This window comes from Podarcis vaucheri (genome assembly GCF_965113315.1).
Source record: "Podarcis vaucheri genome assembly, chromosome: Z".
Classification (NCBI taxonomy): Eukaryota; Metazoa; Chordata; class Lepidosauria; order Squamata; family Lacertidae; genus Podarcis; species Podarcis vaucheri.
Genome location: NC_138758.1, coordinates 38,401,587 through 38,415,650, shown reverse-complemented (window position 1 = coordinate 38,415,650; position 14,064 = coordinate 38,401,587). Strand labels below are relative to the sequence as shown.

The 14,064-nt window shown below is 50.5% G+C and overlaps 1 protein-coding gene across 13 annotated transcripts in view; it reads left to right on the top strand.

Moving 5' to 3' along the window:
• The window catches only part of PRRC2B (proline rich coiled-coil 2B), a gene marked incomplete at its 3' end in the record, with an annotated part of 70,911 nt that overhangs the window by 26,194 nt on the left and 30,653 nt on the right, over positions 1 to 14,064 (top strand). For 12 of the 13 annotated variants that reach the window (XM_082208071.1, XM_082208066.1, XM_082208073.1 and 9 more), the window contains exons 9-17: positions 287 to 420; positions 1,188 to 1,278; positions 3,861 to 4,053; positions 5,289 to 5,601; positions 5,896 to 6,086; positions 6,932 to 7,133; positions 8,451 to 8,676; positions 10,062 to 12,236; positions 13,641 to 13,828. In XM_082208071.1, the coding sequence (XP_082064197.1) occupies positions 287 to 420; positions 1,188 to 1,278; positions 3,861 to 4,053; positions 5,289 to 5,601; positions 5,896 to 6,086; positions 6,932 to 7,133; positions 8,451 to 8,676; positions 10,062 to 12,236; positions 13,641 to 13,828 (3,713 nt within the window). The remainder of the gene's footprint in view (positions 1 to 286; positions 421 to 1,187; positions 1,279 to 3,860; positions 4,054 to 5,288; positions 5,602 to 5,895; positions 6,087 to 6,931; positions 7,134 to 8,450; positions 8,677 to 10,061; positions 12,237 to 13,640; positions 13,829 to 14,064) is intronic. The other variant, XM_082208074.1, reaches the window with a different exon arrangement.

The window sequence follows — 14,064 nt, the reverse complement described above, 5'->3', positions numbered from 1 at the left end:
CAAGGCTAATAGCACAGGGATGGGTGCTATTTACGTCTCGGAAATGCCATAGGCTGGAGTGTTCCTATGACTGGGAGAGACCACTGCTGAATTGCTCGTGTCTCGGCTTGTTTGGCCTTGAGACCTGTCCAGGAAGTAGCGGGTGCAGCTGACTGCTGAGTTGCGCAAGCACAGCATGGCCACCCCACCTTGTTTGCTACACCAGCCCTCGCCACTTACTTTAGGCGGCTTACCCTGTCCCTTTATCAGCTGTGCACACAATGTGTTTCTGCCTTGCCCTCCACAGGAAAGAAAACCGGCTTGGGGTCTTGCGCCCTGCCCGACCACAAGGGGAGCGGGTTCCCCGGCCCACTATCATCAACGCAGAGAACCTGAAGGGGCTGGATGAACTTGATAATGATGCAGACGATGGATGGGCAGGTAAAAGGCCCGCTTATGTGAGTTTGGGCTCTGTGGCCAGGCTGTAGTGTTCAATTTCTGGGTCCCATCCCCCACCCTCTTCCCTTGGTGGCTCACATGGGTCCCTTCTCCCTCTGCCCACTCATGATTATAGTAAAACAAAAATAAAAAAACCCCCAAAGCATTGCATTGATGGAAGGTGGTGACGTCTTTCTCTAGTGCCAAACCGGTAGGGTAGTTCACTATTTTTGTTTGTTTATTTAAAAGCATTTCTAAACAGCTTAATATTTTAACAGTCCCTAAGCAGTGCACGCTATGTGCAGCGGGAGGGAATCCAGGGGCCATGCTGATATTTTTTGTTATTACCATTAACCGCCTTATAAATTGCCAGCTCAAGGCAATTTACGCATAAGGTAATTAAAGAAGTTAAAAATATAGAAATGAAAAATACATTTGAAACAAGACTAAAACCTCTAATCAGCGAACATTTGTAGTAAAGACCCTTTTATCCAGCTGGGAAAAAATGTCGATACAAAAATGCCTTCAGCTCTTTCTGCGAAGTGGAGATGGTGGGCGCCTGTTGTATATTGAGAGGAATGCTATTCCACAGAACATGGACACCACACTAAAAGCCCTGCTCCTCTGAGTTACTGCAGAGCTGGTTTCTGAGATCTTTGGCCTTTTGTGTCCTGTTGGTTTTGATTGACAGGCCCAGCCAGACGTAGGATGTGCAGATAACTTCAGAGAAGTGAGCTAACCACCCTCCATCTCTTTTGTTGCTGTTGCAGGGATCCATGATGAAGTGGATTACTCTGAGAAACTGAAGTTCAGTGAAGATGAAGAGGAGGAGGAGACTCATAAGGACGGGAGGCCAAAATGGTAAGAGCAGTGGTGGGACATGGAATCCGCAGCTTAGCGGGCCTCCTTCAAGCAACACCGAGGGAGGTTGCTGTGCCCATGAATGTGGGGGTGAGAGGCAGAAGGTAGTGAGGCCTGCTTTGCACACAGAGCAGGAGGAGGGAATTTTTTTCAGCTGGAGGACCATGCTCTCATTTGTCTTATCTAATCTGGCATCCTTTTCTCACGGTTGCTAACCAGATGCCTGTGAGGAAAACTGCAAGCAGGACCTGAGCAGAAGAGCCCTCCCCCCTTCTGTGGTTTCCCAACTGATTTTCAAAAGCATTAGTGCCTCTGACCATGGAGACAGAGCAGAGTCATCACAGCTGTTGATAGCCTTCTCATCCATGAATTTGTCCAGTCCTGTTTTAAAGCCATCCTAATTGGTGGCCAACACTGCCTCCTGCAGGAGCAAGTTCTGTAGTTGAACTGTGTGCTCTGCGAAGGTCTTTATTTTATCTGTCCTGATTCTTCCAACATTCAGCTTCATTGGGTGCCTCTGAGTTCCATTGTTACGAGAGAGGAAGAAAAGTTTTTCTCCTCCCACTTTCTCCAGGCCGTGCAAAATTTAATGAACTTCAATCATGTCATCTCTTCTTTGACTAAAGTCCCAAGCGCTGCAGCCTTTCCTTATGTGCAGTTCTCTGGGGGCTGCATGCCAGGGGTGCATGTGACCATATGAAAAAGTGGACAGAGCAATGGACGTGACTCTCACCTTTCTATGCTAGGTTGCCTTGCAGAGGTGTCTGTACAAATATGCACTCCCCCCCCCCCCAATCTTTCCAACCAGGCAAGCAAGCTACATTATCACAGTTGCAGGATGTTCTATCCAGGCAGAAGCAGTCAAAGGCAGAGCAGTTGAGGGATATGATTGGATGGGGAACAGGAGTGTGTGGCATTGGGAGAGTCCCAAGGGTTTGAGGTACCCCCACCCCGATGCAGAAGGCCTCCACTCCTGTCCTCAACAACTGCAGTTGATAGGAACATAGGAAGCTGCCTTATACCTGTTCAGAGAAATTCTCAGTCCAGCTCCATATTATCTGCACTGACAGGCAGCAACGCTAGGGTTTGAGGCTGGAGCCTCTCTCAGCCTTATTTGGAGAAGCCAGGGATTGAACCTGGGGCCTCTTGCAGGCAAAGCACATGCCCTGCTACTGAGCTACAGCCCTTCTTGACTAAAAACTGGAAGGTCAGAAAAAGGGTCCATCTAGCTTCATATTGTCTATGCTCACTGGCAGCAGCTCTCCAGGGTTTTTAGACAAGGGACCCCCCTAGCCCTGCCTAAAGAAACTGGGGGTCGAACCTAACACCTTCTGCAATCAAAGCAGATGCTCTGCCCCATTGTACTTTGCCTACCTCTCTTTTAAATCAGAACCAGTGAAGGCGGTGAAGGTCCTGTGTGAGTGTCTGGAGGCGGTTGGAGGATGGATGGCGGCTAACAGATTGAGGTTGAATCCTGACAAGACAGAAGTACTGTTTTTGGGGGACAGGAGGCGGGCAGGTGTGGAGGATTCCCTGGTCCTGAATGAGGTAACTGTGCCCCTGAAGGACCAGGTGCGCAGCCTGGGAGTCATTTTGGACTCACAGCTGTCCATGGAGGCACAGGTCAAATCTGTGTCCAGGGCAGCTGTTTACCAGCTCCATCTGGTACGTAGGCTGAGACCCTACCTGCCTGCGGACTGTCTTGCCAGAGTGGTGCATGCTCTGGTTATCTCCCGCTTGGACTACTGCAATGCACTCTACGTGGGGCTACCTTTGAAGGTGACTCGGAAACTACAACTAATCCAGAATGCGGCAGCTAGACTGGTGACTGGGAGCGGCCGCCGAGACCATATAACACCGGTCTTGAAAGACCTGCATTGGCTCCCAGTACCTTTCCGAGCACAATTCAAAGTGTTGGTGCTGACCTTTAAAGCCCTAAACGGCCTCGGTCCAGTATACCTGAAGGAGCGTCTCCACCCCCATCAGTCTGCCCGGACGCTGAGGTCCAGCGCCGAGGGCCTTCTGGCGGTTCCCTCATTGCGAGAAGCAAAGCTACAGGGAACCAGGCAGAGGGCCTTCTCGGTAGTGGCGCCCGCCCTGTGGAACGCCCTTCCAGCAGATGTCAAAGCGATAAACAACTACCTGACATTCAGGAGACATCTCAAGGCAGCCCTGTTCAGGGAAGTTTTTAACGTGCAATATTTTATTGTATTTTTGGTTTTTATGGAAGCCGCCCAGAGTGGCTGGGGAGGCCCAGCCAGATGGGCGGGGTATAAATAATAAATTATTATTATTATTATTATTATTATTATTATTATTATTATTATTATTATTATTTCTCTTCAGTGGCAGGTTTGGAGAAGATTTTCCACTTCTCTTTAGGTCCTGATGAACCTCTGTATGGCTTGATGGGGGTGTGTATGTCTGTGGCATAGATAGATAGATAGATAGATAGATAGATAGATAGATATAATGTGTGTGTGAGAGAGAGAGAGAGAGAGAGAGCGAGAGAGAGAGAGCGCGCATGCGCGCTTGAAGTCCAGTTGGTGCTGTTTTAACATCCAATGTGTCTTAATTGGCAGGAACACCTGGGACCCCAGAAGGCAGCGGCAGCTCTCCATGAGCTCAGCAGACAGCACAGAGGCCAGGCACCCCCCAGAAGAAGCAAAGAACTGGGGCGACTTGGCTGGCCTGTCTCGGCCAATCCGTAAAGGACCAGATAACTTGCCTCCCTCAGGGAAAGTGAATGGCTGGGCTCCCCTTTCAGACTATCAGGTATGGTGGGCTTTCTCAGCAAGGTGGCTTGCAATTACTAACTGCTATGTTAGTGTGCCATGTTAGTGGCAGCTATGAAGGAGATGGGAAAGGGCTTTTGCATATAGCGTTAAAAACCTTTTCCTGTACTGTGCTGCTGTGAGGTGTGGATTTCCAGGCTTCTTGAGTGTTTCCCCATATTAAAAGCAACCAGAATACATTCCTGCATTGATTCATTCATTTTTGACCGAACATTTTTATTGACACTATTGCAGTGTTATGTTTTTGTTCTTTTAATTTTCCCCCCTTGTTCTTTTCCACCCATTTTTGCTACACAAATGCAATATAGAAAGTAGAAATGCAAAAATGATTAAATATGAACAGAAAAAAGAATATTCAGTATATATAAATAAGTTACACAACCTACTTATTTATCTATTGCTCATTTCACTGCACATTCAGATGTGCACATGTATGAACATACTATCACATGCACACACGGGTTGCTATTACTTCTTTATTCTCTATTCCACAGTATTATGCTTGTCTGTTACACTAGGGGCTGGGCCCCTGCTTGCTCTGCTCACCCACCCCCTTGCCACTCCCTCCACATTAACCCCCTAGATTTCCCATTCCTGCTCCATGTAACTACTGAATCCACTTTTCACCTTCCCAGCCCTATTTTTGAAGCCACTTCTCTCTTCTGCTTTGCAATCCTACTTCGCACCCCTGTTTTCACCTTCACCCCACATCCATGCCTCCTCCCACTCCCTTTTTTGCAACTCTCCCCGCACACAAACCACCTTCATGGTGACCTACGTCTTCCTCCTCCCACACTTTGCAACTACTGAGCACCCTTTTCATCTTCCGCCTCCTTATGAAGCCACCTGCCTTCTGTTCCACAGCCCCTTTGGCATTCCCTCCCTCACTGCCATGCTATGCAGCTTGCCTTTTCTTTTGCTCCCCTACCTCACCCTGACTTCATGCAAATTCAGGCACTACAGATTCTCCAGTGGGGGTTGTGGGACGCAGCCTTTCATTTTTATGTATGTAGGAAGGTACAAAAACGTGGTGTGTAGATACCTGAAGAAATAAACATAAGAGAAGGGAGCACATTTCCCAGCTTTGCAGATTTCTCCTGCTTGGCGCGGAGATGTTGGTACATATTTTCCCTCCCCTTGGTGCGAGTTCCTTTGAACTGTGGTTCACCACTGTAAGGACCTTCTTACTCTTCACCCCCCCGCCTCCTGTGCTAGAAACCTTCACTGGGGGGCCTTCGGCAGCAGTCTTCTGAGGACAAGGAGGAGAAGCTCCCCCTGCGGCAGAAGTTTGTCCACTCTGAGATGTCCGAGGCCGTCGAGCGGGCCCGGAGGCGGCGGGAGGAGGAGGAGCGGCGAGCACGGGAGGAGCGCCTGGCCGCTTGTGCTGCCAAGCTGAAAGAGCTGGATCAGAAGTGCAAGCTGGCACAGAAAGCTGGAGACGGCCACAAGCATGTGGAGAACGAAGAGCCCAGGCCCGCCACCTTGGAGATGGCCAGCCCGCCGGAGAACAGCCATGCCACCCGGAGAGGTAGGGCTGCACTGGCTGGATTCATGGGAGGCCAAAGGAGCTATCATACACTGAAGCAGACCATTGGTGCCTCTGGCTTAATATTACCTACACTGGTTGGCAACAGCTCTCCAGGGTTTGAGAAAGAGAATGTTCCCCAGCCCTACCTAGAGATGCCGGGAATGGAACCAAGGGCCCTCTGCGTGCAAAACAGATGCCCTGCTTTTGGGGGCGAGGGGAGGGCATCTGGGCCAACCGAGAGGTGCTTCGCCTAGAGCATCTTTATTAAGAAGACTTTTCTCTCTCTCTCCTCAGCAAACCCAGAGTTTCATACCCAGGAAACTTCTTCCCCTCCTGCTTACCTGGAGGAGGAAACTCTGGCCACGTCGGCAGCACACCGGAGCAGCAGTGAGGAGGAGCTCCGAGAAGCCGTGTCCCCCGCACAGGAATTCAGCAAGTACCCGAAACTGCTTCCCCCACGGTTCCAACGGCAGCAGCAACAGCATGTAAGAACCTCCACTGCACCAAACACGCAGTTCATCTCGGAGGGGTGTGTCTATGTGCCACGGGGGAGAAATCTCTTTCATGTTATGTTGGCCACAGCTGCACTGTATATTTTAAGCATTAGGGCTGCCTTTTCACCAGTCACGGCCTCCCCAAAAGAATTCTGTGGCTGGCTAAGGGGTGCTGACAGTTGTTAGGAGACCACCTCCCTGTTCCTCTCCCAGAAGGGCCTGGGATAGAGGGCTTGACCACTCTGGAAATCGTATCCCTCTGAGGGGAGTAGGGTTATCCTAACTACTCTCACAACCCTTAAGGGTCATGGCTTCACCCAGAGAATCCCGGGAACTGTAATTTAATGGTGCTGAGAGTTGTTAGGAGCACCACTGTTCCTCCTCACAGAACTACCACTCCCAGAGTTCCTTGGGAAGAGGGGATACTCTGGGAACTGTAGCTCTGGAATAAGTTCTAACAACAAACTACAGTTCCTTGAGGGAAGCCGTGAATGTTTAAAGTGCTTGGGAGTATGGGTGGATTATTAAACTACTCTGGCACCTTCTTCATGCAAAGCCCTGGCCATCACCTAAAAATAGAGTAAGAGTTCAGTCCTCATAGAGCCAGACCATTGGTCCATCTAGGTCAGTATTGTCAATACTGACTGGCAGTGCCTCTCTAGGATTTCAGGCAAGGAGAATTTCCGCCAACTGGAGAGGTCATTGGGGGTTGAACCTGATTTGACCCAGAGGCGTAGAATTATGGGAATAGGGAGTCCAACAATGTGGTTTCTATTCAGGGGCTATGCAGGCACCTGCACTCCATGCCCATTTAGTGTTTTTTTCTCCCTCTTAAGGACCAGCTGTACAAAATGCAGAGCTGGCCGCAGTCCCAGGTCTATCCTCCCTCCTCCCACCCTCAGCGGACCTTCTATCCACCACATCCACAGATGCTGGGCTTCGACCCCCGTTGGATGATGATGCCTTCCTACATGGACCCTCGCATGGTCCAGGGGCACCCCCCGGTGGATTTCTACCCCTCAGCCCTTCATCCTTCAGGTAATGTTTTCTTAAAAGGAAGAAAACACCAGTGCTTAGTTAAATTGCATCAAATCATAGTTTGTGCTAACCAGGAGTTAGAATGCAACCATGGTTTAGCTTTCATACAGGCAAACCATGGTTTAGAGCTGATTGCCTGCTTTCATTTTCCTCCTGCTCTCTGTCAACCAGATTTTCTATATCTCTTTGTAAGCCATGGTGATGAGCTGATAATCCATGTGAGCAAAGGCTGGTGCACTGATGTCATTGTAAGGGTCAGGTGATTGACAGGTAGGCAGCCCCACCCACTTGTCAAACCGGACCCTACAGGATATTGGGGGGGGGGGAGATAGATTTAATCCTTCCAGCTAAATCCAGTTCCCCACTAAAGCCTTAGAGGTGAGGGCCGTTGAGAAATGTTTAATGTTTTGTAAAACACAGGGTCCAATAGAACAGAACCCAGGAAGTTTCTAGATCTCTAACGTATGTTCCACAAAGTATATGGAAACAAAAACATTTCCAGAGATTATCCCAAAGACGCATCTAGTCCGGCATCCTGTTCTCACAGTGGCCAACCAGAGGCCCCAAAAGGAAGCCCACAAGCGGGAATGGGAGCGCAACCTGTAATTCCCAGCACTTCCCAGTATTCAGGGGCACACTGCTTCTGACACTGGATGTAGCAGGTAGCCATCATGGCTAGTAGCCATCAATAGCTTTATCTTTCAGATATTTGTCTAATCTTCTTTTAAAGCCATCCAAACTAGTGGCTGTCACTGCTCTGATAGTTTTTGGTTTGGTTTGTTCATTTGTTTTCCAAATTGCAGTTAATTATTCGAAGGTTGCTAGCCTTCATGCCTTCCCCAGGGAAAGAGTTAGAGGGCACTTCGGGACTGGGGATTACATCAGGGGTGAGATGAGCACAGGATGCTATCTTAGACTGAGTCATAGAATCATAGAATCATAGAGTTGGAAGAGACCACAAGGGCCATCGAGTCCAACCCCCTGCCAAGCAGGAAACACCATCAGAGCACTCCTGACATATGGTTGTCAAGCCTCTGCTTAAAGACCTCCAAAGAAGGAGACTCCACCACACTCCTTGGCAGCAAATTCCACTGTCAAACAGAGTCAGATCATTCATGCACGTAGCTCACTGACCAACAGTCACACTCAGACATTTGGGGGGGGGGTCGTGTATGTGCATCTGTCTCTCCAAGCCCTACACACAGAATATGGGGATTGATCCTGGGGCCTCCTGGGTGCCTCTACCTCAGAACCCAGTTTGGGCTCCCAAGCTTCCCATTGCCTCCTCTCCTTATCTCTCCTTCTGTCCCAAAACAGGGGCCATGAAGCCGGCAGTCCAGCAGGATTCCCTGACCAATAGCAGCTGCCTGTCGAAGGAGCAGAACAGCCAGTCCTCCATGCAGCAGGAGAGGAAGGCTGTGTCTGGGGAGACCCCTCCACCAGTGTGGGGTCAGGAGAGCTACACTCCCTCTCAGAGCAAAGGCTGCCCCATTTCCCGCCCGAAACAGACCGAAGGCATGGCCATTGAAGGACTGCACGCCAGGTGAGGGGGAAACCTGCCCAGGTGCTCTCATCATGAGGACACTCAGGCCCCTGGCTCGGTATTGTTTGAATTGACAATGCAGCTGTTCTTCTGGGTTGCAGATGATGATCTCTCCTAGCCCTGCGTGGAGATGCCATTGAACCTGGGACCTTTTGCATGTAAAGTTCCGCCACTGAGTTACAGCCCTTCCCCTAAAACCTAGGATACTCCCTTATCCTGAGTCAGATCCATTGGTCCACCTAACTCAGTACTGTCTGCACTGATTAGCATGCTGGGGACTGAACTTGGGATTGTTTGTAAATCATTGGCACGGTGGCAGTGCTCCTGTTGTAAACCACCTTGCTTGGATCGGGCCGCAACCTTCCCAAAGCAATGATATTCCAGACTTTTCAAACTGCCTGAGGAAAGGGAAACATTTTTATCCAGCACTGAGAAATTATGAGAAGGAGTCTGTAGGGACGTTTATATTTTTGAATTCTGAATGATCTGGATTTCCCCAATAATAAACATTTGTTTAATTAAAAAAATAAGCTGTTTCGCTAAATTGCCTCTGGATTTGAGTCCTCCACCACCTGCCTATGCCGCAACCCTTGCTTGCGCTATGTGCTCTGTCAGTAACTGGGAACTCCACTTTTGCGAAGTGCCCAGTGCCTAGAGGGCAAGAAGAAAAGCAAAAATTACAGCATATTAATGATAGAATTGTAGAGTTGGAAGGGGGACTCCAAGGGTCATCTGGCCCAACCCCCTGAAATCATAAGTGTTCATTGCAGTGAGTGAGAGTGGCAGGTCATGGCCTTGGGAGCTTTCCAATATTAAATCTGGACCAACTGCGGATGCAAGTCCACAGCACTTTGCTTTTGCTGAAACAGAACTCTAGCAAAAGCCAACCTAGTTCAGCATCCTGTTCTTACAGCGGCTAACCAGATGCCCCAACTGATACTCTGAGGCAGAACATAGCCCTCATGGCTGGTAGCTATTGATTGCCTTCTTTTTTTTATGAGCTTGTCTGAGCCTCTTTTAAAACCATCCAAGTTAGTGGCCACCTCTGCATCTTGGATGCAGAGAAAGAGATGGAGGAGGAATATGAATATTGAAAGGCTAAGAACCTAAGGAAAGCCCTGCTGCATCAGATGAAAGTCCCACCTAGTCCAACATCCTTCTCACAGCTGCCAACCAGGTGCTCTCATGGGAAGCCCACAAGCAGGACCTGAGCCCACTAGTGATTCCAGGGGAAATGGTGTATCCTCTCCAGCAGGGGAGGTGGCTAGTAGCCACTGATAGCCATATCCTCCATGAACCTGTCTAATTGTCTTTCAAAGCCATTGCAAGTTGTTGACTGATTTATTTATTTTTATTTTTTTGTGGCCGATGTTTTCCTTTTTCAGAAACAACAGCTCCTACTCATCGCAGAGCACCAGCATCAACCCTGCACGTGACCTGTTTGAGGAGTCCAGAGAAGATTACTTAAACATCTTCGACAAGAAGCCCCAGGCCAATTTTGACAGCTGCGTCGGCTCCTCCCAAAGGCTGAGCCAAGACCGTCTCTTCCCACATCAAGAGTGTGCCCCTTCCGTTAGCACTGCCGACCCTCACCACACCAACCTGAGGAGCTCCTCCTCAGAAGCTGGCTTGGCCCACAGTGATAAGAAGCCAGAGTACAATGGCTGGGATACCAGCCACTATCAGAAATCCTCGGACGGGACGGCTTCTGCAAATGAAGAGGCCTGCCGAGATGAGCAGTCGTTTGGCGCTGAGGCATGGAAGAAAGATGGGCCTGCCAGCAAGCAGGCAACTGCCAAGCCAGGGTGGGCTACTGAGAGCCGAAATGCCAGCAGCCAGCAGCAACAACAGCAGCACCAGGAGCAGACGGGGAGGGCTCGAAGGTCTGGCCCGATTAAGAAGCCGGTCCTGAAGGCTCTCAAAGTTGAAGAGAAGGAGAAAGAGCTGGAAAAGGTGAAAGCAGATGGGGAAGAGGCCGCCCCTCCCCCACCAAAGGAGAAGGCCCCGGTTCACAAGGCGCAGGAGGAGGAGGAGGAGGAGGATGACCATGATTCTGCTGCCTTGCTCCATTCTGCCCGCTTCCACTTGCTGGACGAGAAGTACCCCTCTCGGACAGTGGTCCAAGAAGCCGAGAAACCATGCGAGGAGGAGAAAGAGGAGAAGGGGGAAGAGCAGGAAGAGGAGGAAGAGGAAGAGGAGGAGGAGAAAAACGGGAAAGTCTGGGAGGCCAAGCCTCAGTCGAGGGAGTCCAGCGACTTGCCCCCCACCAAAAGAAACAACTGGATATTTATTGATGAGGAACAAGCCTTTGGCGGAAGGGGACAGGGACGTGGTCGTGGCTTCCGGGAGTTCACCTTCCGAGGCCGTGGCAATGCTGTGGGCTGTGGCAGTGGCAACATCAGTAGCCGGGGTGCCTACAGCAGCAATAGCACTGGCGCCTGCAGTGCTCAGCGAAGTAGCAGAGGGCGGCCCCTGAGGGAATTCAACCAGCCAGAAGAGTTCCCACGAGGGAAGCTCAGGCGCAGGATTGCCAGCGAGACCCACAGTGAAGGTTCAGAGTATGAGGAGCTGCCCAAGCGCCGCCGCCAGCGGGGCTCTGAAAACAGCAATGAGGGTTCCCTTGCGGAAAGGGAGGAGAGCGACCTCAAGAAGGGAGACTTCCGTGACTCCTGGAGGTCCAACAAGATCTACTCGGATGACCAAGGTACCCTGGATGCCAGAGCGAGGGCCCCACGAGCTTTTGGGCGCTCGCTACCCCCGAGACTTAGCAATTCCGGGTATGGGCGAAGAGGCTTTGCTTCCAAGGAGCCTTCCCAGTGGCAGGGCCGGAACGGGGGGAACACGTGGCAGGAGTACGGCCACAGCACACCTCTGGACACCTTTGGGGCCAGGCACCTGTCTGAGAGGGACTATGGCCAAGACTCATATAAGCACCCAGACTCCTTCACCCGGCGGGCCAATGAGGAGGATCCATTAGACAAGAGGCACTACTTCCAGGAGGATTATGGGGGTGATCCCGAGAATGCTGAGAATCGTCCTTTCCGCCGCCGGCGCCCACCTCGTCAGGACAAGCCTCCCCGGTTCAGGCGCTTGAGGCAGGAGCGCGAGTCCATGGGGCAGTGGAACCCGGAAGACAGCGGAACCAACCTCCTAGCTTGCCAGTGGCCAGGGAGAGCCAAGCTGACCATGATGGATCGGGGTGGTGCCACTACCAGGAGGTCTCCCGAGCTGCTCTACCAGAACTCCTCTGACCATGCCAATGAGGAGTGGGAGACGGCCTCTGAGAGCAGCGACTTCAGCGAGAGGCGGGAGAGGCGCGGTGGCAGTGCCATCTCAGAGGGTGAGGCCCAACTGGACGGCAATCTCTCCAGCAGCGGCATGGGGGAGAAGAGAGAGCTGGCCAAGAGAAGCTTTTCCAGCCAGAGACCCTTAGTGGATCGGCAGAGCCGGAAAGCCGATTCGACTGGGTTTGGGGAGAAAGCTGTGAGAGCTGGTGGGAATGGAGCAGCCTCCTGCTACGAAAGCCAGCAGATGAATGGGGCACAGATAAAAACAAAAAGGTAAGCCTCACAGCTTTAATGTCCTCCCAACTCCCAAAGTAATGGCTGTAGTTGTGCAATCAGATCTTCTGCTTAATAAACAAAGATTTTGCTTTATTCGTTTTGTAAAATTGATGCGGTGGGTCTTTCACTTATGTGACGGTTCAGTTCTTGCAAACCCAAAATCGCGCCCCCAGAACTGCCCCTTCCCCACCCACAAGGCAGGACTGCTTACCAGGGACTGGGAAAGTCGCATGAGGGCTCTGGGAGCTCCTGTGACCTTAGACACCCTGGGAAGCGACTGGCCGGGCTTTGGGAAGGAGGCACGAGGGATGCCACCAGAACTCTTGCACTGCCTTTCCAAAGTTTGAGAAGTGAGGAAAACACACTGGGTTGGGGAATAAATAAATGGAGAGTGGGAACGGTGGGTTTCCCCCTACCTGTGCAATTATTATTCCCCCACCTGCAAAAAGCTGCTATTGTATAAGTTTACAGTACACCACCCAGTTGTAGAAAAAACACAGTCAAAGTGGTTTGCGAAAAAGACAAAACTATAAAATTATCAATAAGAGAATTAATAATAGTTTGAGACTTTCAAAATGTTAAAAGAAAGTAACAATAGGCTCAAAACAGATTAAAGCTCACTCCAGCTTTCTAAACAGCCGGGTAGGATTGTCTAAATAAAAATGTTTTTAGCAGGTGCCCAAAAGAGCACAGTGAAGGCGCCTGCTTGCTATCTATAAGTAGGGAGTTCCAGTGTGTAGGTGCTGCCAGTAGAATATTTATTTCTTACGAATGGAGAATGTGTATTACATGGTACCTACAATGGTGGCAGTAGTGGGCTTATGTAGCATAAGGCGACCTTGCAGGTAAGGATGCGCCCGGATTGCTGCACTGCACTTAAATTCAACTGCTTTGCTTGTCGCATTGTGGGCAAAAGCCATGGCTCAGTGGTAGAGCACCTGCTTTGCATGTAGATGATCCCAGGTTCAGTCTCTGGCATAATCTCCAGGTAGGACTGGGAACGCCCCCTGTCTCAAACCAAAGAGTCACTGCCAGTCATCTTTTGCAGCCCAAAAGTAATCTTCCAAGGGCCACATGCCAGTGATGGGTGGAGCCTGAGGCACAAACAGAGCAACCAAGAAAAAAGCTTTTACCTTTCTCTTTTCTGCACATACTTGTGTGCACACTTTTCTTATCTATCCTACATCCAGACAAGGACACAATCCAGCCAGGCTAAAAAAAATACTTAGGCTGTGAAGCAGGACCAGTGAGGCCTGGCATGAGGGAGTGTGGGTTGGCAAGTTCCAAGAGCCAGAAAGAGAGGCCTGGAGGGTCACATTCAGGGCCCCAGGCAAGAGGTTTTCCCATCCTTGCATGAAACGATCTTCCCTGAAGCTGGTGCTCTTTCGCTTTCTCCTCTAGATCTCCCGACGACAGTGGGGGGCTTGACCCTAGCAGTCCTGAGAGCAGCCATTCTGTTTACGGCTCCCATGCACCGAAGAACAGCACCGAAGGGCTGGGAAAGAATCCAGAGAGGGAGCCCAAGTCTGGAACCCAGCAGATGGGAGAGAAGGGAGAGGCCATTTCTCAGTTTGAGCTGAGCTACGGAAGTAAGTCCTGTTCACTTAATCCTATAGAGCAGCCTTTCTCAACCTGTGGGTCCTCAGATGTTGCTGGACTACAACTCCCATCATCCCTAGCTATCAAAGCCAGAGCTCAGGGATGATGGGAGTTGTAATCCAACAACATCTGGGGACCCACAGGTTGAGAACCGCTGCAATAGAGGATGAGCTTCTGATACATAGTTTGGGGAATCGTCTGTCTGCTTTCTGTGCATTTGGATACA